Source organism: Microtus pennsylvanicus, chromosome 11 (assembly GCF_037038515.1).
Source record: "Microtus pennsylvanicus isolate mMicPen1 chromosome 11, mMicPen1.hap1, whole genome shotgun sequence".
In the NCBI taxonomy this organism is placed as follows: domain Eukaryota; kingdom Metazoa; phylum Chordata; class Mammalia; order Rodentia; family Cricetidae; genus Microtus; species Microtus pennsylvanicus.
Genome location: NC_134589.1, coordinates 14,672,092 through 14,694,907, shown reverse-complemented (window position 1 = coordinate 14,694,907; position 22,816 = coordinate 14,672,092). Strand labels below are relative to the sequence as shown.

Below are 22,816 nucleotides of genomic sequence, written 5' to 3'. Positions count from 1 at the left end.
TTACGCACTGAGCTCTCTCACTGGCTTCAGTACAACAGTTTTTTAGGAGACTATTTCATTATTTGGGAATGAGATCCTAGAAATCGATTTTGTCATATCCTTGTCATACAGCTCATCTGAGATAAGACACTGGAAGAGGGAACTTCCCAGCCCTGAGCAGGGAGAAGGCTGGCAGCAGGTGAAGGACGGAGAAATGGCAGGAGGCAGCAGGCACCAGGCTGGCTGGGAGTCCTAAGGGCTCCTCCATGTGGCATGGTCTCTGCAGCCAGATACAGATGAGCTGGAACGGTTCTGAGGGAGAAATACACTCTCTCTGGGTCGACTCTTCAAAGATGGTCTGTTTCTTTTATTAACAGAAAAACTATTCTCCAAATGTATGATAAGAAATTATAAACTTTTATCAATACACAAATAAGTTTACTTAAAATCAGCTCAATTCCATATTTAAAAAACTTCCATAATCTCCTTCCAGGGATGTCTACAACCGAGAGTAGGTTTGTGGGAGCCCTGTAGCGGCGATGTGATGGCCTGGAAGTCACACTTCTCTTTAGACACCGAGGGATGATGGATGCAACCAAAACTTTCTTCCCTGGATGAACAGGTGGATTCACATAAAGAATTCCATCAAGCCAGGCATGGTGGCGCAACCTTTAATCCCAGCACTCTGGGAGGTAGACGCAGGTGGATCTCTGTGAGTTTGAGGCTAACCTGGTCTACATATCCAGTTCCAGGACCAGGCTACATGGTGAGATGCTGTCCCAGAAAAACCAAAACAAATAAAAAAATAAAAATTAAAAGAGAGAACTCCATGAAGTGTCCATGACGGAGAACTGCTCTGTCAGAAGAGCTCCAGCACTTCGATGGAGTACAGTCCTCTGCTGCTCTTGTCCTGATTCAACTTCTGCAGCTCCCGAAAGCTCACTTCAATCTTGTTGAGCTCGGAATAGACAGAAATCTGAAGAAGACAAAGACCCAGAGTAACTTTACCATAACTCTACATACGACATACTGCTAATGGCTTTTCCAGGAACATTTTTGTTTTTTGGACTGGAATGAATCAATGGCCTTACGTATGTATCATTCCCTCTATCACAAGCCGATTCCCATCTTGACATAACCAAATATTAAAGATAAGGTATATGCATTATAGTTATATTTAACTAGTTTTTTTAAAAAACAAACAAGGTATTACTTGAGACAAGGCACAAGACAGGCCCCTTGGAACTCAGGGACAGGAGAAGAGAACTACTCTCTAACACATCGTTCTGACCAACAAACACATCACCCCACTCAGAATAACATTAACTGGAAAGAATTAAATAAACACAAACCTGAGATTTCACAAATTTGTAAAGATTAAGCAAGAGTCGTTTCGCTTCTGGTATCATTAAGATAACAGTAAAATTAGCATCTAGAAGTAGGCATATCCAATCCATAATCTGGAGATAAATACAAAAAGATTAGTCCATTAATTCAAATTCATCACAAATCTTTTTTTTCCCTTTTGGTTTTTTGAGACAGGGTCTTTCTGTGTAACAGCCCTGGATATCCTGGACCTCTCCGTCGTAGACCCCGCTGTCCTCCACCTCCCAAGTGGTGGGACTGAAGGAGTGTGCTACCACTGCCAGGCTTTGTTTCATCCACTCACTCAATCATTCATTATCCTATTTATTTGTTTACTTACTCATTTGTTTATTTTGAATACAGTGTTTGTTTGTTTATTATTCATACAGTGCTCTGCCCAGAAGAGGGTACCAGATCTCATTTACAGATGGCTGTGAGCCACAATTAAAGTGCTGGGAACTGAACTCTGGATCTCTGGAAGAACAGCCAGTGCTTTTAACTGCTGAGCCATCTCTCCTGAAAGAGGATTTCACTATGTAGCCCAGGCTGTCCTGGAATTCACCATATAGATCAGAGATCTGCCTGCCTCTTTTTCCCAAAAGCGCTGGGAATAAAGGTTATGTACCACCACTACGGTTAGAAAAACAAATCCTCATGGAAGTCTGAACATTCAGTTTAGAGATGGAGTAACTTCTATGAAGCATAAATATTTTCTTCCCGCTTTTATACTTTGTGAGGATAACATGAGTCGGTGAGAGGAAGGCCAGATGAGATCTAATCCCGCGGGCAGCACTGGCCATCTTACGCAGGAGGCTGTGTTCTGTTGTGGTGTCTCCCATCTGTACTCAGAGCACCTCAGCGGTGGAAGAAGATAACTGACGTGAGTTCCAGGCCAGGCTGGGCTATGCCAAGACCTTCTCACAAAAGACAAAAACAACACAGCCAGGCAGTGTGGCAGCCTAGAGCACAAAAATTAAAATTTGCCTAGAAAAATTATACTGATGGCACGTGAGGCACCATCCTCCCTGACGGACTCGACTGTTGGCAATTCCCAGAGTTGGTGAGGGGTGTCTATTTATCCAGTGGTACAGCCACTGGAAAGTAGCTCCTGATCTAGAAGATGCCCTCATGCATGCTCATGAAGGACCACTAACCAGACTCGGTGGGTCACACACAGCCCCACTAAATAAATCATGTGAAGGGCACATCTCAGGAATAAAGGGCCTCATCAGAATAGGGAGAGAGAGGTAACAGGGAGAAAGATTGAAGTTACTGCATACATAACACATGAACTATCAAATAAGAAACAAAAAAAGACACTAAAACAGTAGCAAGACAAACGACAGAAACTAACTCAATACACAAGGACATGTTTATAAACACCTCCCCGCAAACAGGCACTACAATAGAAAGATGGATAGAGAAGCTAAGTAAATATGGTCTCACAAAAAAGAATAAAGAAAAACTACTTCCCCCTCTATTGTCAAGAAACACAAGACAATCCAGGGCAACACTGTTCCTATCTGATTAGCAAGACTGAGAAGTTGGACAATAGCAGGTGTGGGCAGAGTGTGGGAACTACAGGGCAGTCCCAGTCACAACTCTTTGGGAAGGTAATCTGGCATTCTGAAAACTGAAAACACATGCCTGCTTCCCTTAGTGTTTCTCTTGTGGGAATAAACCTACAAGGAAAGCCATGAGAAGACTAACACCTAAAGCTTATTTATGTTGCAGAACGTGCAAGCAATGCACCAAGAGGGGGTGAGAAAAAAAATGGATATACCAGGCCAAGATAAGTCTGCAGCATAGCACTGAGACAAAGAATGAATTAACTTGCAGAATGTCACACACACTAAAGGTCTTATGTCACAAAGACAAAAATCAAAGACAAAAAGAATGTGTCTAGAATCAGTATTTCTAGACACAAAAGATACTTTTCTGAGTTTTTGTTTGTTCGTTTTTTTGTGACAGGTTTTTTTCTGGCTGTGTTGGAACTCACTATATAGAGCAGTTTGGCCTCAAATTCAGAGATCTGCCTGTCTCTGCCCCCCCAAGTACTGGGATCAGAGGTGTGCACCACCAATGCCCAGTTCACAAGAGAAACTTTTAATGTTGGTTATCTCTAAGAGAGGTTGGAGGAGAGAGGTACAAAGTTTACCTTTTTTTCCCTTGCTTTTTGAGACAGGTTCTCACTATGAGAACTCATTACGTAGACCAGACTAGTCTTGAACACATAGAGACCCACCTGCTCTGGCTTCTGAGTATTAGGATTAAAGGTATGTGCCACCATGCCTGGTCCCAAAGTTTACTTTTGAAACCTTTTTGATACTATAGAAACGTTCCCCTACAAAGATGACTTTGGGATTCTGTAATCTGTAATTATGAATCTAGAAATCCATCTATTGAACAGAGAAGCCCTCTGCAATCCAGCGACCTGCACAAGGGAGGAGGCGGCGTCTTCCCATCTTGGTTACAGAACTACAAGGCTGACACTGTATGCCAAGGTTTCTGTACAAAGGCAAAAGTTATCTTACCTGGCTCAGCGTTGGAGGGCTTACTCCAGGAAGAGTCATGGTAGCATTGCCACTACACTTCAGATAGAGGAAATACAAATACTGGAGAAATAGCTGTGGGAGGGAAAAGAGGAGCACAACTTACCAATCCGGTAGAAAACATTCTCTACAAATAAACCCAGCAGACAGCATAAAAAAGTTTACAATGCTGTTCAATTAAATTACGTATCAAACAAATGTGACAGGTTCTAGGGGACAGAATGAGTAAAATGGAGTCCCTGTCACCACTGAGAGTTAGGACAGGAGGGTAATGAGCTCAGACCAGTAAAAAACAGATCAGAAAAGAGAACTTTTCTCTTCTTTTTTCAGTTATTTTAAGAGTCCTTTCAATGACAACCTAAGATGGTTTAAGCTCGTTTCCAGCAGGGCAGACCTTGGAGCAATTCTCATCACATGTGGGGCTCTCTCTATGCATATGGAAGTATCCCACAGATTAGAATGGCCTACCAGTTGCTCAGAATTAAGCAGCACAATTTAGACCAGAAATAAAATGTACAGTCATGCAGGAGACTCACCGTGGCATGCTTTGCGGGGATGTCCTTCAGGTGCGGCAGGAGGAAGGTCTCACTGTACGCTGAGTGGAGAACTGCATTTCTACTCAGGACTAAAGGAAAACACTCAAGAAAGAAAAGGACTGCTACGAGTCGTCACTTCCTGGTTTACAGGAGATCTAATCACCAATACTCTTCTTTTTTAATGATTTATTTTTATGTGCATGGTGTTCTGCCTGCATGTGTGTCTATGTGAGGGCTATTTAACTTCCTGGAACTAGAGTTACAGTTGTGAGTTGCTATGTGGGTGCTAGGAATTGAACTCGGGTACCCTGGAGGAGCAGTCACTGCTCTTAACCACTGGGCCATCTCTCTAGCTAGTATTTTATCTTCTTCTTCTTCTTCTTTTTTTTTTTTTTTGATTTTTCAAGACAGGGTTTCTCCGTAGCTTTTTGGTTCCTGTCCTGGAACTAGCTCTTGTAGACCAGGCTGGCCTCGAACTCACGGAGATCCGCCTGCCTCTGCCTCCCGAGTGCTGGGATTAAAGGCGTGCGCCATCACCGCCCGGCATATTTTATCTTCTTAATTAAGAAAACAGAAGAAGGGCTGGAGAGATGGCTCAGAGGTTATGAGCATTGCCTCCTCTTCCAAAGGTCCTGAGTTCAATTCTCAGCAACCACATGGTGGCTCACAACCAGCTGTAATGGGGTTTGGTGCCCTCTTCTGGCCTGCAGCATACACACAGACAGAGTATTGTATACATAATAAATAAACAAACAAATAAATAAATAAATATTAAAAAAAAAAGAAAACAGAAGAAAAGCAAAAAAGAAAGAAAACAGGCAAGTGAGACATGGTGACATGATCTTGGCACTCCAGAAGGAGAGAAAGGAGGATGCCAAGGCTATGTGAGCCACATTGCAAAACAAAATTAAACCAAATTAAATGACAAAAAAACCCTCAAAGAAAACAGACCTCAATGGTGACGGAAGGTAGCTTGGAGGTAGAGTTTGACGAGTATGCATAAGACCATGGGAGTCATCCACTCCAACACACACACACACACACACACACACACACACACACACACACACACACACACACTTAATGGGGAAGGGGAGAGAGAGAAAAAAATGGGTTTAATAAATTAGTTGAAAGCAGCATCGAATATAATCCATTTCAAGCAGACATTGAAAAAAACCAGGGGAAAAAACTGAATCATGCCTTAGTTACTGCTTGGTATATAACTATATCCCTGACAGCAGAGCATCGGAACCACCTGGAAGGATACAGCAGAGCAGCTCGCTTTGGGGCCACAGGACATGCGGTCACGGGGAAAGAGACGGTCTCCTTTGCTTCATCTTCAGGCTTTTTATTTAACTGCTGACTGTCTTTACTGCAGCTACTGTCTTCGGGACTGAAGCCATTTTGAACAATTTCAGTTTGTTCTTCCATTTCCTTTTGCTCATCTTGTATGGTATCACTATAATCAAAAACTGACTCCATATTGATATTAATGTCTCGAAGACAGTCATCACCAATGCTACGATGTTAATTAAAAGCAAGAGGTTAATTCTTCTCATTATCTGAACCTCTGAAAGTTTATTTTCTAAGAATTCAACATTTTAGAAGTCAAATAAGTCACAGATTCCAATGATATCATGGGAATGAGACCACGGGTTCTAACTTACCTCAAGAAAAGTTTTAAGCAAGCAGAGGTGGTAGACTCAGGGATGTCAGGGAACTGTTGTAGACACAGCTGTAACATCTGCACATCTGTGTGCTCCAGAGCAATCTCCATCAGGCCAGGGCACAAGCTGAGATCAAAAATAAGACAATTACTATAATTTTAAAAAATCATTTAAAAAAATTAAAACTACAGTTCTAGGACAGTCACAGGCTACATAGAGAAACCCTGTCCTGAAAACCAAAATCCAACCAACCAAAACAACACACACACACAAAACTAAACAAAAGAACAAAAATTATTTTAATTTTTTGTTTGCTTGTTTGTTTTTTGAGGGTTTCTCTGTCTAGCCCTGGCTGTCCTATTACTAGCTCTGTAGTCTAGGCTAGCTTCAAAGTCACAGAAATCTATCTGCCTCGGCCTCCAAAATTCTGGGATTAAAGACGTGTGCCATGAACTGACTAAATAATTTTATTTATTTATTTATTTATTTATTTATTTATTTATTTATTTATTTATTTATTTATTTGGTTTTTCGAGACAGGGTTTCTCTGTGGCTTTGGAGCCTGTCCTGGAACTAGCTCTTGTAGACCAGGCTGGCCTCGAACTCACAGAGATCCGCCTGCCTCTGCCTCCCAAGTGCTGGAATTAAAGGCATGCGCCACCACCGCCCGGCTCTTAAATAATTTATTTTATGAGTGTTTTGCCTGCATATAAGTCTGTGACCACAGCTGGGTGGTGGTGGTGGTGCTTGCCTTTAATCCCAGCACTTGGGAGGCAAAGGCTGGTGGATCTCAGTGAATTTGAGACCAGCCTGGTCTACAAAAGCAAGTTCCAGGCCAGCCAAGACTGTTACACAGAGAAACCCTGTCTTGAACAACCAAAACAGTGTGACCACATGTATGCCTGCTGTCTATGAAAGTCAGAAGAGGGTACTGGATCCAAGGTACAGGAGTTACAGATGGTCAAGCCACCAAGTGGGTGCTGGGAAAATAAACCCAGGTCCTTTTAAAGAAGAGGCTGGTCTCAAACTCATCCTCTCCCTGCCGTGACCCACCAAGTCTCAATCACAGGCATGCAGCATCACCGCTGTCTTAGTTTCCCCAGCTGCTGCAGGAACCTATGTGACTCCCAGGCTGCTGAAACTTTTTAAGGCTACAATGTGGAAGAGTTTGGTATCTGGGGTTCAAGAGACAGTTAAGTGCTGAAAGGAGCTCGAGAGGCCATTCAGGTGGGACCCTAAAAACAGCAAAGCTGAGAGAAGTGCAGACAGTGGAACAAGAGATGTTTGAGGAACTGGGCTATAGGCCATTTGTGTGGGAGTCTGACCAAGAATCTGGCTTCATTCTGTCCACAACCTGAGAACATACATGAAGTTGAACTGAGCAATAGCAGACTAGTTTGTTTCATAGAGGAAATTTCAAAAGTGATCATTTAGTTTGCTACTGAGAAACAACTTAAAACTATTAAAGAGATCAACACTCTTAACAAGAAACCTTTTGTGCTACACTGGACAATAGGAAAGCTGTCAAGGGCAAAACTCCATCCCTCAGAAGATCTATCTAGTGAATATATACAGGTTCATTTAAAGAAAGTTGCTCCTCGAACGCAACTGCCTAGCAAAATGTTTCCACGGAGCCAGCAAAAAGAAGCTGATGTAGCTGTGATTCAAGCCACACCTTGAGCTTATAGCAAAGTCAGCAGTATTAATATACAATAGTAACTTTGAGGGTAAAGATGTGAAAACTGAGACCAGGCAATGTGTGACGGGATTGGAGTCCCTGTAAAGTGGGAAGCTGTGAAAGTCCAGTCTATGTGGTGCAGCTGACTTCATTACGACAGGACTAAAGGCAATGAAGATGACTACCACACCTCAGTGGCAATCTCTCTGGTTGTATATGTGTGTGCAGTGTGAATTCATACACGTTCACTTATGAATGTGTATCATGTAAGTGTATGCTTGTGTCTGTGGAGGCCCTAGAGAGTAATGCTGAGTGGCTTCCTCCATCACTCTTCGCCCTGCAACAAGCAGGGTCTCCCACTGAAGGTAGAGCCGGAAGTTTTGACTAGTCTTATCTTCAACTCTCAAGCACTGGGATTTACGTGGGTTGCCATATCCCACCATACCTTTTTGGTTTTTCAAGACAGGGTTTCTCTATATAACAGTCCTAGCTGTCCTGGAACTGGCCCTTATAGACCAGGCTGGCCTCAAACTCAGAGATGCCTCCTCTGCCTCCTGAGTGCTGGGATTAAAGGCGTGTGCCACCACTGCCCAGCCCCCACCATACTTTTATGTGGGTTCTAGGAGGTCGAATTCCAGTCCTCACATTTTACTCAGTGAGCCACCTCCTTGGGAACTACTTTCACATAAAAATGTCACAAGTACAAAGAACAAGTTCAAAAGAATGCCGAATATGAGGTAGGGACACACACGTACCTGTAGGAAAGCACACGCGTTTGGATGAGCTGCAGCAGACAGTTCCGGGGGTAAAATGATGGCTCTGTTTTACACCTTTCCAGAAGTCCTGCTACTATATCTCCAATTACAGTATGAAAGTCAGGTGTTGATTTAGCCAAAAATTTACGTAGTTCGACTTCAATATGCTTTTCTGAACCTTTCTGAAAGGGCAAAATTAAAGAATTTAGTCTGATACATTATGAAATGTCACTCTGAACTTAAAAAACAACAACAACAACAACAACAAAACAACCCAAAAAAGCAAAAACAAAACTTGCCAGCACAACATTCTTTCAAAAGATGAATATCCATGCAATCCACTGAAACAAGGTGACTTGTTTTACAACATACACACACACAGTATGGGAAGTCCTGTATATGTGTTGCTTTTATTGGTTAATGAATAAAGAAGCTGCTTGGGCCTGTGATAGGACAGAGTAGAGCAGGCCTGTGAAACAAGTGCCTTTACCACTGAGCCATCTCACTAGTCTGACTTCTAATTTTCTTTTTTTAAATTTACCTTTATTATTGATAAAAGCTGTTTGGCTCCTGGAACTTCTGGCTGTAAATTTATTTCAATATTTTTTTTCCTTAGCTGTAAAAAAATAAATCCATTTTAGGCTTTCAAAAAAATGTAAAAGACACATAAAAAATTTAGAGGACTATACAACAAATTAGTATACTTGGTATGATCATACACTTCAAAATACTTATGTTAAGGATTTATTCTAAAAGAAATTTTAGTTAGCTTTAATTTTTTGACACGAGTCACTCTATATAGTCCTGGCTGTCCTGAAATTCACCATGTAGACAAGGCTGGCCTCAAACTCAAAGAGATCAACCCGTCTCTGCCTCCTGTGTGCTGGAATTAAAGTTAAGAGACACCATGCCCAGCTATTTCTATTTTTTTGTGCATGGGTGTTTTGGCTGCATGTATGCAAGCGTACCATGCAAGTGCCTGGTACCCATGGAGGCCAGAAGAGGAAGTTAGATCCCCTGTACTAGAGTTATAGATGGCTTTGAGCTACCACATGAATGCTGGGAACAAACCTTGGTCTTTTATTTTAAGAGCAGGCAGAACTCTTAACTACTGAGTCACCTCTGCAGCTCCAAGACTTTCCTTTTCAGTGTACGTCAGCATGTGCTTCAGTGTATGTGTATGTAAACAGAGGTGCCTGAGTTAGCTACAAAAAGTCACTGGGTCTCTTGGAGCTGGAGTTAGAGGCAGCTGTGAGCTGTCTTTTATGAGTGCTGGGACCCAAACTTGAGTCCTTTGCAAGAGCTACAAGCATTCTTTACTACTGAACCATCTCTCTACCCCAACCACATACTAAAAAAAAAAAAGCTTAATGATAAATAAAATGCTTTTATTACAACTTTGAAATGAGATAAAGACTTTTTTTTTTTTTTAATTTAGGTGGGTCTGCAACTCATTATGAAGCCCAGACTATCCTCAAACTTCTGATCCTCCCTAGTTGGCCTCCTAAGTGTTGAAATCAGAGGCACAAGCCACAACACTCAGCTTTGATAAACCTCTCTACTCAGAAGGGCATTACTGCTAATTGAAAACTGGCCTAGTTTCCTACCTGGGACTTAGTTTATTAACACACATATCTTTAAATAGTAACACACGCTGGAGCTGGAGAGATAGCTCAGTATAACCACTGAGAACATTTCTGCACTTGCAGAGGATCTGAGTTTGGTTCTCAGCACCCACATGGAGTTCAAAACCATCTGTAACTCCAGTTCTAGGGAATCTGACTCTCTCATCCTTGGCTGGTTCCTGCATGTATCTAAAGCACATATATACGTGGGCACATAAACATAAAACAAACACATATTTAAAAATAATTAGCTGAGCGGTGGTGGTGCATGCTGTTAATCTTAGCACTCAGGAGACAGAGGCAGGTGGATCTCTGTGAGTTCAAGGCCAACCTGGTCTACAAAGTGAGTTCTAGAACATCCAGGGCTATACAGAGAAACCCTGTCTCGAAAAAACAAAACCAAATCAAAACAAAAAACACCAACTAAATCCAGTTAACAGCTAGATTTACAAGTATTAGATAAAGGTTTTAAGTTCTGTTGAAGCTTTATGCCAGCACTTGGGAGGCAGAGGCAGATGGATCTCTGTGAGTTCGAGCCTGGTCTACAAGAGCTAGTTCCAAGACAGGTTCCAAAGCTACAGAGAAATGCTGTCTCGAAAAAAAAGAAAAACAAACAAAACAAAACAAAAAAAGAGGTAAACAAACATGAAGGGTTAAGGCAGTGCCAGCTCTTCCTGTTTAATTTTACAATGCCACCAACATTACTCAGCCAACTACTGAACTTACAGTTCTTGACTGCTCTGCACTGTAGGACTCAGTTTCATATCCTGAACACGTTTCCCAGTTTACAAAATGGGGCATGGAATGACTGTCTGCAGAAAGACAAAACATAAATTACTGGACTATTCTGACTTAACACCATCAAATTAAAGGACAACAGCAAAAGAAAACAATTTAAATTTATACACAATTTAAGAGAGGCTTCAAACTAGGCAGTAGTGTGCATACCTTTAATCTCAGCATTTGGGAGGCAGAGGCAGGTGGTTCTTTGTGAGTTTAATGTTAGCCTGGTCAACACAGTGAGTTCCAGGTCGGCCAGAGATACACAGAGGAACCCTGTCTAGAAAAACCCAAAGAAAAGAAAAAAGAAACCAGGAACTAATAAATTTTCTGTGTCAATAAAAAGAGTAGAGAGGTTCCAACCTGACTCTTGAGTATGCTTGAGCTTTCCGAGAGCGCCTGCCAGAGATGACACTTCACACTTGTATGGAATCACAGTTAGACATTTTCCGTGCAACATAAATAATGCTTCCCCGTGATACCAGAGCTGAAAAAAAAAGTTTTAAAAAGTCAGCACACACATATATCCATCCATCCATCCATCCATCCATCCATCCATCCATCCATCCATCCATCCCCCGGAGATCTGACTCGACAAAGGCCCGTACCTTATTTTACTAGCATGTATTCACTGTACCAAATGATGGGTTTCATTATATTTCACATACACTCAAAATCACTTGCCCTGGACCCTTGTTTACTGTCTCACCCGCTCTCCTGCTCCCCAATCTCTCTCTTCTTTCCATCGTCTCTGCTAAATTCTCATGTCTTATACACAGCTAAGTCTAAATTCAGCCATGAGAGGAAATTCTGATTTTTAAAAACTTCCATCTACTTTCCCTACAAATGACATGTCATTCTTCTCTATGAACCAAGTTCCACAATGTAATATACAGCACCATCTTCATCCAGCACTGATGGACTCATGCGCTGACTTTTTGTTGTTTTGAGACAGCATTTCTTTGTGCATCCCTGGCTGTCCTGGAACTCACTCTGTATGTAGGCCAGGCTGGCCTCAAACTCACACAAACTCTCCTGTCTCTGCCTCCTGAGTGCTGGGATTAAAAGTGTGCGCCACCACTGTCCTGCAAAATTTTAATTCTTTACGTAGTTCCATGGTAACATTTAAAGGTCAATTTATTAGAAATAGCAATACCTTAGGCTATAGTTTAATACACAAAAAATAAAAAGCAAAAATGAAAGCAGAGCTAAAAAGCAAACTGTTCTCCTCTGACCTAAAATTAGGTATAATTTAGTGCTTTGAAACTCCAGTAACGGTGGCACACGCCTTTAATCCCAGCCTTTGGGAGGCAGAGGCAGTCGGATTTCAGAGTTCAAGGCCAGGCCAGCCTGGTCTACAGGGCAAGTTCCAGCAGTCAGGACTACAGAGAAACCTCCAAAAAGCCAACAAACCAACAAAAACAAAACAAATGAAAGTCATAAGTATATAGAAAATGTTGAAACAAAACCTGAACCAAATGTAATCTCTTAAGTAAAAAAATAAATTATAAGTCAGGTGGTGGTGGTGCACATCTTTAATTCCAGCACTTGGCAGGCAGAGACAGGCAGCTTTCTATGAGTTGGAGGCCAGCCTGGTCTACAAAGTGAGTTATGGGATGGCCAGGTCTGTTACACAGAGAAACTGTGTCTTGAAAAACCAAAAAGTAATTCTTGTTTTCCTCAGAAGATACTCAATAAAAACCCAAATAATTAACAGCATGATGGCAATATATAACTCCAGCTCTTAGGAGGCCAAGACAGGAGGACTGTAACTCTGAGGCCACTCTGGGCTACAGAGTAACACCCTACTCTGTAAGTAAAACCCACACCCAAACCTGAACAACAAAATCAAAACCAAAATCAACCAAGAAAAAAAAAAATCAAACTTACTTGCAAAAACTCAAACTCAAATCTGAACAAAACAACAAAACCAAAACCCCTCAACCAACAAAAAATAAAAATATCAAACTTACTTGCCCACTGGTTCCTTGTGGCAGCTCTTTTGATGTCTGTAATGTTTGAAACTTTATGTTCCATATGGAGAGGCATTCTATAATGTAAGATACAAAAGTTCAGAAACAGACCTAAATAGAAACACATGATATCATGGCGTGAAGGACAGAGGCAGAGGTGCAAACACAAGTTTGCTTCATGTATAAAAGTGAGTGACTGCCACAGGAATTCAAACAAGTGAGGCACAGGGTAGGTAGAAAGAAGAGTGGAAGAGCCCTAGAAGGTCATAATAGCAGATCTCAGTTTGTAATTAAAACAACATTCAAAGAAAGAATTCCACTGAATTCCACCAATTACAAATCAGCACCAAACTCTTAGACCAGAGAAGAAATGTGCCCTCGCCCTCTATTAAGTCAGTATTACCCTGAGAATAAAGGCAAAGCTCACACACACACATGCAGAGATGCAGTAATAAAAACTTAGCAGAGCTGAAGGGATAAGAGTGACATATAGAGCCAGGCGGTGGTGGCGCACGCCTTTAATCCCAGCACTCGGGAGGCAGAGGCAGGAGGATCTCTGTGAGCTCGAGGCCAACCTGGTCTACAAGAGCTAGTTCCAGGACAGGCTCCAAAGCTACAGAGAAACCCTGTCTCGAAAAACAAAACAAAACAAAAAAGAGTGACATATAGAACCAGCTGTGTTTCTACAGCCTAGAAAGGAAAATTGGAAAGGAAACATCATTTTATTAGCATCTAAAGGAATAATTTAACCAAGGAAGGAATGACTGAAGAAATGCTAGCAGAAATTAAGGAATTCATGAACTGAAAGATGGCATTGGGCACAGTGGCACACAACCACAATCCCAGCACTTGGGAAGCTGGGATAGGAGGATCCTGAGATCAAGGCCAGCCTGGGCTACATAGAAAGATTCTGCTGAAAACAAAGAAAGATGATGGAGACTGGAGGCTAAAAGCTAAGTTTGATTCTTAGGTGACTTCAGTTACCCTTAGAAGCTGGAAGCGGAGGTCCCAGGACTGCTATGTGGTCTTGATCCAGGATGGTGATGGTAGTACCATTTTGAGCACCACCAGACACAACTGCCTTGAGCATCAATGCTCTACCTAACCTCTGATTGTTTTCGGCATCATTTGAATATAATGGTATCAAGGTTTCATATGCACATCCATCGGAGCCTGTTGGAAAGCAAGTATTTACTGTTTAGTAATGGGGAAAGGACAGTTTGTATCTACTGTAGTTAAATGTATTAGGGTGTTTAAAGACTACAAATTATAAATAACTCAGAACTTTTAACAATCATATCACTCTATGCTTTCTCTCAACAAATATATTAAATTTTTTGTGAGTGGGGTCAGTAAAATGGTTTGCAATATAAAGGCACTTGCCACCAAACCTGACAACCTATGATGGAGGTGAACTGTCTTCAAGTAGTTCTCTGACTCAAAATGGGAGTCGAGGACCATGCACACAAGAACACACATTACATCATGCTGAATCATGTGCACGGTGGGAGTGTAATTCAACTGGTCAGAATGTTTGCCTGCCATGTACGAGGCCTTGAGTTCAATACCTGGCAGCATAGAAACATGGTTACACACACCTCTGCAATCCTAACACCTGGACGCCAGAGGCAGGAGGATCACAGGGACCAGCCTTAGCTACATGTGACCTTTCCTTCTATAGGTATTGTATTATTTGTTGTTGTCCATGGTAAACCTAGCAAAGTCATATGAAATGGCTGAAGGAGAAAACTGCACAAGAATCTGTAATGTACACAACCCTCTCACAGCCTTCCATGACTACCTCTGTTATTAAAGAAAACTTACTCAACGACACCAGGGAGATGAATTTCCCATCCACACGTGCAGTAAAATTTTGTTTAGTAAATTTTTCTTCTTTTCCAAGTAAGAGTGTGTATTTGCTTAAGCCGTGTGATTTGCACAATTGTACGTAAGCAAAATAATTCCCATGCTGCAAGAAAAAAGTTGTTTTGTAAATATTCCCAGTCCAACTAACTACAGTTAAATATCAAAATGACGTTATTGCTCCATTCTAATTACTTCAATAAATACTTAAAAGCTTCTTGCCCAGGCTGGGTGTGGTGGCATGAACCTGTAATCCCAGCACTTGGGAGGCAAAGACAAGAAAAATGCAATAAAGTCCAGGCTAGCCTGGTCTACACAGTGAGTTCCCGGCTATTGAAGACTGCAGAGATGCTATGCTTGGTAAGCAATAGCTGTACCATTGAGCTATATACACACCCCTTGTCCTTTGAGACAGTGTCTCACTATGTAACCCATGCTAACCTCAAACTCTTCACCCTCCTGCATCAAGTTCCAGAGTTCTGGGATTACAGGCATGCACCACCACTACCCAGCTTCATTCACATGGGGCTTTTATACCATAAAAATAAAGTTAATGAATTAATCTGCTAAAAAAATGTTTAATTCAGGGATACAGATAGTTGTAACTAGCACTTTAATGGTCACAAAAGAAATAACCTTCTAAAATAGTAAAATTGCACTTTAGTTTTGAAAATAACATAGGTGACTTTAAAAATGTAACAAAGACCAGAAATTAAAGATGTCACTTACTTTTTCAGTAATAAAAATTAAGACAGGTTGCTTAAATACCATGAAAAACTCTGACCACCTTTTAAAAAAAAAGAAAAATTAGAAAACACAAAATCAATTGAGAAATGTTATTTACCAATTAAACTTAAATAACTATTATGGTGTTTTTGGAGCCAGGACAACAGAGAACCCCTACTTCGGTAGTTAAGAGTTGTCACTTGTCAAATGCAGTTCTGGAGATAATGGATGTTGTTACACTTCCCAGACAATAATGAAAACTGAGTACTCGATGAAGGACTTTCATCAGAATTACTTTGGGGACTAGTATTCTTAGGATAACATTAGAATCTTACCTGCCTTTTACAAGCAACAGAGAATAAGCCACAGGGAAGCTAAAAGACCCATGACCAGAACAGCATTGCCAGCTTGTGTCAAAGTGGTGATTTGAACCCAAAGGTCACCCACTCCTGAACAGCTGCTCACACCTTAGAGGAATGCACAGGTCCACTTGCTCAGCACCGTCTTGGCTTTCAGGAATTTAGCTTCTACCAGGTAGATCCACAGATTAAATGAACAGGGAATGTAATGGAGTGATGAGCAAGGGTGAGGAGGGGAGTCCAGGACTGTCTGACCACCACACTAAAGAGCTACTTATTCACCATCAGTCCAGAGCCTATGCGAGCAGAGGCCTGCAAGCACCACCATCACCTCTTGCTACCAAGGAATGGTCTCTTCAGGGGAAAGGGCCGTCGCTTGGCAGCTGGGCAATATGACAGAACCAAAGAGCTTGTTCTTTTGGTTTTATCCATTTAATCCAGAAATAGCTGACTATGCAGGTCTCTGACATTTGATGGGATTATGGTTGGTTCCACATCATCTATGACCTCACAGGTTCACAGGCTCTTGGAGACTTTGCTGAGTGTCTCCTAAATGTTGTTTTTGCTTTGTTTTACTTTTTCTTTATTTCTTTTTGAGACCGGGTATCTCTGTGTAACAGTCCTGGCTGTCCTGGAACTTGCTTTGTAGACCAGGCTGGCCTCAAACTCAGAGATCTACTTGCCTCTGCTTCCCGAGTGCTGAAATTAAAGGCCTGTGGCACCACTGCCCAGTTTCCTTTTTTTTTTTTTTAATATTTATTTATTATGTATGCTGTGTTCTGCCTGCATATCAGAAGAGGGTACTAAATCTCGTTAAAGGTTGTGAGTCACCATGTAAGGTTGCTGTGAATTGAACTCAGGACTTCTTGAAGTGCAGTCTGTGCTCTTAACCTCTGAGCCATCTTTCCAGCCCTGCTTTGTTTTGTTTTTAAAGCAAGGGTTTCACTATGTAGCTCCTGCTGGCCTAGAGCCTTTTATGCAGACCAGCCTGGCCTCAAACTCAGAGCTCTGATTGCCTTTGTCTCCATAGGACCATGCCCAACAGTAAGTGGGACTTACTTAGGATAATTTTGTCTTGGTTTTCCAGGGACTAATGCTAGCTTCAGATATGCTAGGCAGGGATACACCACTGAATTTTATCACAGCTCTTTATGTTTCTAAGCAAAACCACATTTAAACATAGTAAAGAATGCAGTGAAGGCAATGCAGAGCACGTTCTCTACTGGTGGAAATTCATACACAAGCTCTGGAACTTACCTGATCACCTCCTCATCAGGAATGACAGCTTCAATGCTCTGCTGAGGCTCTGTAAGCAAGGCCTCTAGCCCACGAACAGCACCTCTTCGGAACAGCACCAGTGGTTCTGTCCTCTGTACTGAGTGGATCCTATAGACCTCGGCCGACAGCTGGAAAGAGTGTTCGAATATTTAGAAAGCGTCTAGCCATGTTGTCCAGGCTGACCTTGGACTCCTGATTGTAGCCTCTCAAGTGACATTACCAGCATGTGCCACCACACCTCACCTAAAAGACGTCTTAAGAGACTTATTTATGGAGGGCACACCTCTAATTCCAGCACCTGTGAGGCAGAGGCAAGGCCAGTCTTACATAGTTGGGGGGGATGAGACGGGGACACGGGACACTATGGACACAGGTAGAGACAGACTGACACGCACACCAATCTGGCCTCAAACTCAGATCCACCTGCCTTTGCACCATGAGTTATGGATTAAAGGCGTGTGCCACCACTGCCCAGCAAGATTTATTATCTTTAACAGTTTACCACCACCCCGTGTCTGTCCCACTTTTAATACTGTAAATTGAACCTGGGCCTTGGACAGGCTAGGCAAGTATTACACCACTGAGCTAACCCCCAGCCCCACAGGCAGTGAAAAGACAAATCAAAAAATCATCTAGTGAGATGATAGGTAAGACTCTGGCTGCCAAGCCTAACAAGGGTGAGAGAGATAGCTAACCTCTCCACACTGTTAGGAAACGACACAGAAGTTTCAAGAGTCTATGTGACAACACTGCTGGACTTGAATTGGTTTCACTCAGAGTTCTAAAACTTATCAGTTACATATAACTAACTTTTAGCTTATGTTCATTGGCATTTTGCCTGCATGTATGTCTGTGTGAGGATGTCAGAAGCCCTGAAACTAGTATTACAGACAGCTGTGAGTTGCCATGTAAGTGCTGGAATTTTTTAAAAAAAAATTTATTTATTTATTATGTATTCTGTTTGTGTGTATGCCTGCAGGTCAGAAGAGGGCACCAGACCCCATTATAGATGGTTGTGAGCCACCATGTGGTTGCTGGGAATTGAACTCAGGACCTATGGAAGAGGAGGCAATGCTCTTAAGCGCTGAGCCATCTCTCCAGCCCCCAAGTGCTGAAAATTGAACCAGGGTCCTCTGGAAGAAGAGCCAGTGTTCTTAACCACTGAGCCACCTTTCTAGCCTAAAATACATCAATTATTTTATATACGCACACACACAACTTTGTAGGTTAGACATTTAGAAACAGAAATTAGTTTAGACAGGGTCTAACTACATAGCCCTGGCTGGCCTGAAACTTCCTACATAGACCACACTGGCCTCACACTCAGAGAGATCTGCCTGTCTCTTCCTCCAGGGTGCTGGGATTAAAAGTATTCACCAAGGGCTGGCTGGTGAAATGGCTCAGAGGTTAGGAGCACTGGCTGCTCTTCCAGGTCTCAGGTTCAATTCCTAGCATCCACAAGGTGGCTCACAACTGTCTGTAACTCCAGTTGCAGAGGATCCGATGCTTCCACACAGACATACATACAATACACCAATGCTCATAAAATACAAATAAATAAATCTTTTTTTAAAAAAAAAATGTATATGGGGGCAGGAAAGATGGCTCAATGGTTAAGAGCACTGGCTGGCCTTCCAGAATACCCAGGTTCAATGCCCAGCATCTACATGGCAGCTCACAACTGTCTGTAACTCCAGTTCCAGGAGATCTGGCACCTTCACACAGGCAGATATGCAAGCAAAATATCAATGCTCATTTAAAGAAAAAAAGATTTTTTTTTTGAGATCCTAATTTTTATCACTAAGAAAAATCAGCACACTTTAGGTCACTAACAGAATATAAATACCTAATTATTGTTCTTTTTTAGGTTATTACATATTGTTCTTATTTTTTGTTTGTTTGTTTTTCGAAACAGGGTTTCTCTGTAGCTTTGGAGTACATATTGTTCTTAAAATGTACAATACAGAAACTTTGTAGGGTCTATTCCAAACTCCAAACACTATTTATTTATTTTTATTTATTTATTTATTTATTTTTTGTTTTGTTTTTCTCGAGACAGGGTTTCTCTGTGGCTTTGGAGCCTGTCCTGGAGCTAGCTTTGTAGACCAGGCTGGTCTCGAACTCACAGAGATCCGCCTGCCTCTGCCTCCCGAGTGCTGGAATTAAAGGCGTGCGCCACCATCGCCCGGCTCATTATTTATTTTTTAAAACATTTACATGTATGTATATGTGTGTGCACCATGTGCAGGAAGAAGACTACAGAGGCCCAAGAAGGCATCAAGATTCTCTACAGGTGGTTATGCGTCATCATGTGGGTGCTGGGAACTGAATTTCAGTCCTCTGCAGGAGCAGCAAATGCTCCTAACTGTAGAGTCGTCTCTCCAGCCCCGTTGGTGAACTATCTAAACCATCAGTCTTTATGGGATAATAAAGCCGCGTTTTCTAACCTACTAAGAGGTGAGCTGAGAGATAGCTATCATGATCTATAAGAAAACAGCTGGAAGGGAAAACTCTCTACAGTCATAGGCTCCTTTGCCCAGAGGCAATATAGAAAATAACAAATGTGAGATTACGGGTTACTTCGTTTCACCAATAATTAAATATGTCAGAAAACATAAAGACTTACCGTAGCTTTAAATACTCTATCCAGGTTTACATCTTCATTACTCCATATTCTCAAAACCTTAAAATCAAAGTACACTTTAATTAGTCCTCTATAGCCTATTTACATGTTACACACACTAACACACTTTTAACTTTACCTTATGGTCATGTACCACTATATATTCTCCAGTCTGAAAGTTGCACACAGCTGGGCATGTCACAGTCTGACCTTGTTTCACTGACCAGCTGCCCAAGGGTTTCTGATCGGAAACCTGGTGAAAGAATACAAAATTCAAGACTTCAGTTTCAGACATTAGAACAATTAGATGTACCAAACAAGAAAAGAAGCCACCGAATGACAGTATTGAACACGATTCCTAATCTATGAAGTACCTAAATTAAAACAATTAAGACTGACAGAGTGGGCTACCAGGGGCTGGAGGAATAGTTATTTCTTATTTGTTGGAGATGGTCTTTCTGTGTCGTCTAGGCTGGCCTCAAACTCCAGAGTCTCTGGACTCAACTTCGAGCATAGAGAGTTACTATGTATTTTTAATTACATGTATGTATTTATTTGTGTATGCACACACATATATGAGTTCAGAACTACTTTCAGGGGTCAGTCCTTTTCCTCCCACCATGTAGATCCGGGGCACTGAATTCAGGTCATCAGACTTGGTGACTAGTGCCTTTACCAGCTGAGCTACCCCATCAACCCTCCGAACTATTGATGCGTTCAGATTTTCAGTTTTATAAGATGAAGAGTTCTGGAGACGGATGTGGGTGACGGCTGTACACTAATGTAAATATGTAATGTAAACAACGTAATGTAAATACACTTCACTATATGTACATTTAATAATGGCTATGATGATAAACGTGTTCTTTAAAAACAAACAACACACAAGCAAAAATTAGGTATGGTGGTAGCCTCAGCTCTGGGGAGGTTGAGGTGGACTGATTGCAAATCCAAATCCTGACCGGTCTCAAATAGTAAACAAAACATTCCCAAAACTCTTCACTAAAACTAAACAAATTCATTTGAGACATTGTTTATAAACAATGATACATTTAAAACTGTATTGATTACAGGTGGAACAGAGGCAAGGAAAGTTAGGTTGGTGTAAGTAGGGTCCAGTCCACTCAATTCCCATCACCTACTGTATTCCTCTGCAGAAACTGCCCAATCAGCGGAGAGCCTAAAGACAGAGCAGTTTGAGGGAATCTAAACCAACAGTGTACAGGGGATTGCTGGCAGACTGTCCCCAGCAGGTGGGTAACTGTTTAATGACACAAGAAACTGTTCAGAATGCCAGATTAAAAACCTACTTTTTAAATGATTTCTATTAGCAAGGTGTAAGTGTACTGGGCCCAGGAATCAGGCTGCAATGCAGGCGAGGAGATTGTGACATTCTGGCTCTCAAATCCGGGCTTCGCAGTGTGAAAACAGAATTGCCCAATCTTTCCAGAATACTAAGGACTCTGTCTCGTCGACCCCCTCCCGACAAACCCAAAAAACATCAAGGAGCGGAGGGTGAAGCGGTAACATTTTCGACCGGTCAGTTGTCACCCTCTGACGCTCAATCTCCGCCGGACCCCTCGGCAAGCAAACCGTAGGGGAACAGAAAGCCCCTGGGTCAGGCTCTGGGAGATGAGAAGGGGAGGCATGGGTTCTCAGCGCGTCCCACGTGCATCAAGACACTGCCGCCTGTCACTCGGAAACACTCCACTCCTCTCAGAAAACAGCTTCCGAGCCTCCTTCGGCGTCCCACCGCGGGACCACGGGGCTCTGTCAGGCGCGCTCCCGGCTTTCCGTCCCAAGCTAGGAGAAATTCGAGCCACCCGCCCCCGGCTTCGGACAGAGGCGACCGACACCCGGCCGCTCCCGCCGCCCTTACCTTGTAGAGGACGACAGTCCTGCCGCTGTCCGTCACTAGGAACTGGTCGGCTTTGTCAGTCTGCTCTACACCTAGGAATCCTTCAGGCCCGGCGCCCAAGACTCCGGTAGACAACGTGAATTCCTCTTCCAGGGCTGCCATTTTAGCTGGCCTGCAGCCAGCGCATCCCTCCCATCAGTCTTTGCGCTTTCTCTCGCGAGAGCAAAGGACACGAAAGGGATGCGTTTTCGCCACTGGAGAAAAAGCAACTCGAGCCAAACGGCGACCCCTGGCGGGCGGAAAGGGAGCAGCCGAACGCCGCCCGGTGGGTGGGGCCTGGATTTCGTGCCAAAGCTCCGCCCCCGAGACCACGCCTCCCGGACTCCCGGATCAGCTGCACTAAGCAGAAATCTTTGCTTCTGCTTCCCTGCTCTTTGCCCGTCAGCTAATGGAAGCCGAAAGATGTGTTCAGAAAGTGCCCTGGTGTCAAAAAATAGATTTTTTTTTGGTTTGGTTTTTTGTTGTTGTTTTGTTTTGTTTTGAGACAGGGTTTCTCTGTGTAACAGGCTTGCCTGGAACTCACTTGGTCGAGCAGGCTGGTCTGGAATTCACAGAGATCCACCTGCTTCTGCCCCAGGAGAGAGGGTATTAAAGGCGTGCGCCACCATCGCCCGGCTCAATAAACAAATTTTTAAAATATGCTAAGTAAACTCTAGGAAGCCCTACCACTACATGCCAGAGTGGAAAAAATATATTTAACTTGCTGACGACCCTCAAGGTACTGTTTCTAAACGCCTAATCGCGCTTGCCCCAAGAATCCTCCAGAGATGTCTAGTCCCCAGGGGTGTTTATTTTTCCTGATTGTTTTTTTTTGGGGGGGTTTCTTGCAGATTATCAGAATTTCCAACTCCTTTGATTAAAAAAAAAATCTAGCCCTGTTTGGTGGCATGCACCTTTGATCCCAGCACTCCGGAGGCTGAGGCAGGGAGAATCTCTGTAAACTGGAGGTCAACTTAGTCTACATAGAGTTCCAGGACAGTCATAGCTATATAGAGAGACAAAACAAAACGAAGTTCTAGCAGGCTGTGCCCAGCCCTTGGGAGCTGACGCGGGATAACCAACAGGCTGGAGGCTAGCCTAGGCTACTGGGGGACCCTGTCACAAAGTGAAATCGGAAGTGCTGTGTGCTAACTTTGGCC

The 22,816-nt window shown here is 42.6% G+C and overlaps 1 protein-coding gene across 2 annotated transcripts; it reads right to left on the bottom strand.

Annotated features, from left to right (window-relative positions):
- Window positions 1-325: 325 nt before the first annotated feature.
- Window positions 326-21,889, bottom strand: Nol11 (nucleolar protein 11). Of its 2 annotated transcripts, none has more exons than XM_075990303.1 (18): window positions 21,639-21,889; window positions 19,899-20,012; window positions 19,763-19,819; window positions 17,116-17,264; window positions 15,503-15,560; window positions 14,735-14,879; window positions 13,895-14,083; window positions 12,911-12,987; window positions 11,301-11,424; window positions 10,884-10,969; window positions 9,074-9,148; window positions 8,533-8,714; window positions 6,100-6,225; window positions 5,700-5,951; window positions 4,433-4,511; window positions 3,879-3,971; window positions 1,332-1,439; window positions 326-955 (listed from the first exon to the last, which is right to left on the bottom strand). In XM_075990303.1, the coding sequence occupies exons 1-18, from the start codon at window positions 21,777-21,779 to the stop codon at window positions 839-841; spliced, it is 2,172 nt and encodes a 723-aa protein (XP_075846418.1). In that variant the 5' UTR covers window positions 21,780-21,889; the 3' UTR covers window positions 326-838. The 2 variants fall into 2 exon arrangements, with proteins under 2 accessions (XP_075846418.1, XP_075846419.1); XM_075990304.1 differs by having other exon boundaries at window positions 5,700-5,891; window positions 21,639-21,884.
- Between the last annotated feature and the right edge of the window lie 927 nt (window positions 21,890-22,816).

Bases quoted from the DNA above. Each gene is read 5' to 3' on its own strand.
- Nol11 (XM_075990303.1), bottom strand. From the start codon at position 21,779: ATGGCAGCCCTGGAAGAGGAATTCACGTTGTCTACCGGAGTCTTGGGC. The intron at 19,820-19,898 runs GTAAAGTTAAAA...TTTGATTTTAAG, and splicing joins TAGTGGTACATGACCATAAG to GTTTTGAGAATATGGAGTAA. The intron at 17,265-19,762 runs GTAAGTCTTTAT...CACTCTTTCCAG, and splicing joins ATAGAGTATTTAAAGCTACG to CTGTCGGCCGAGGTCTATAG.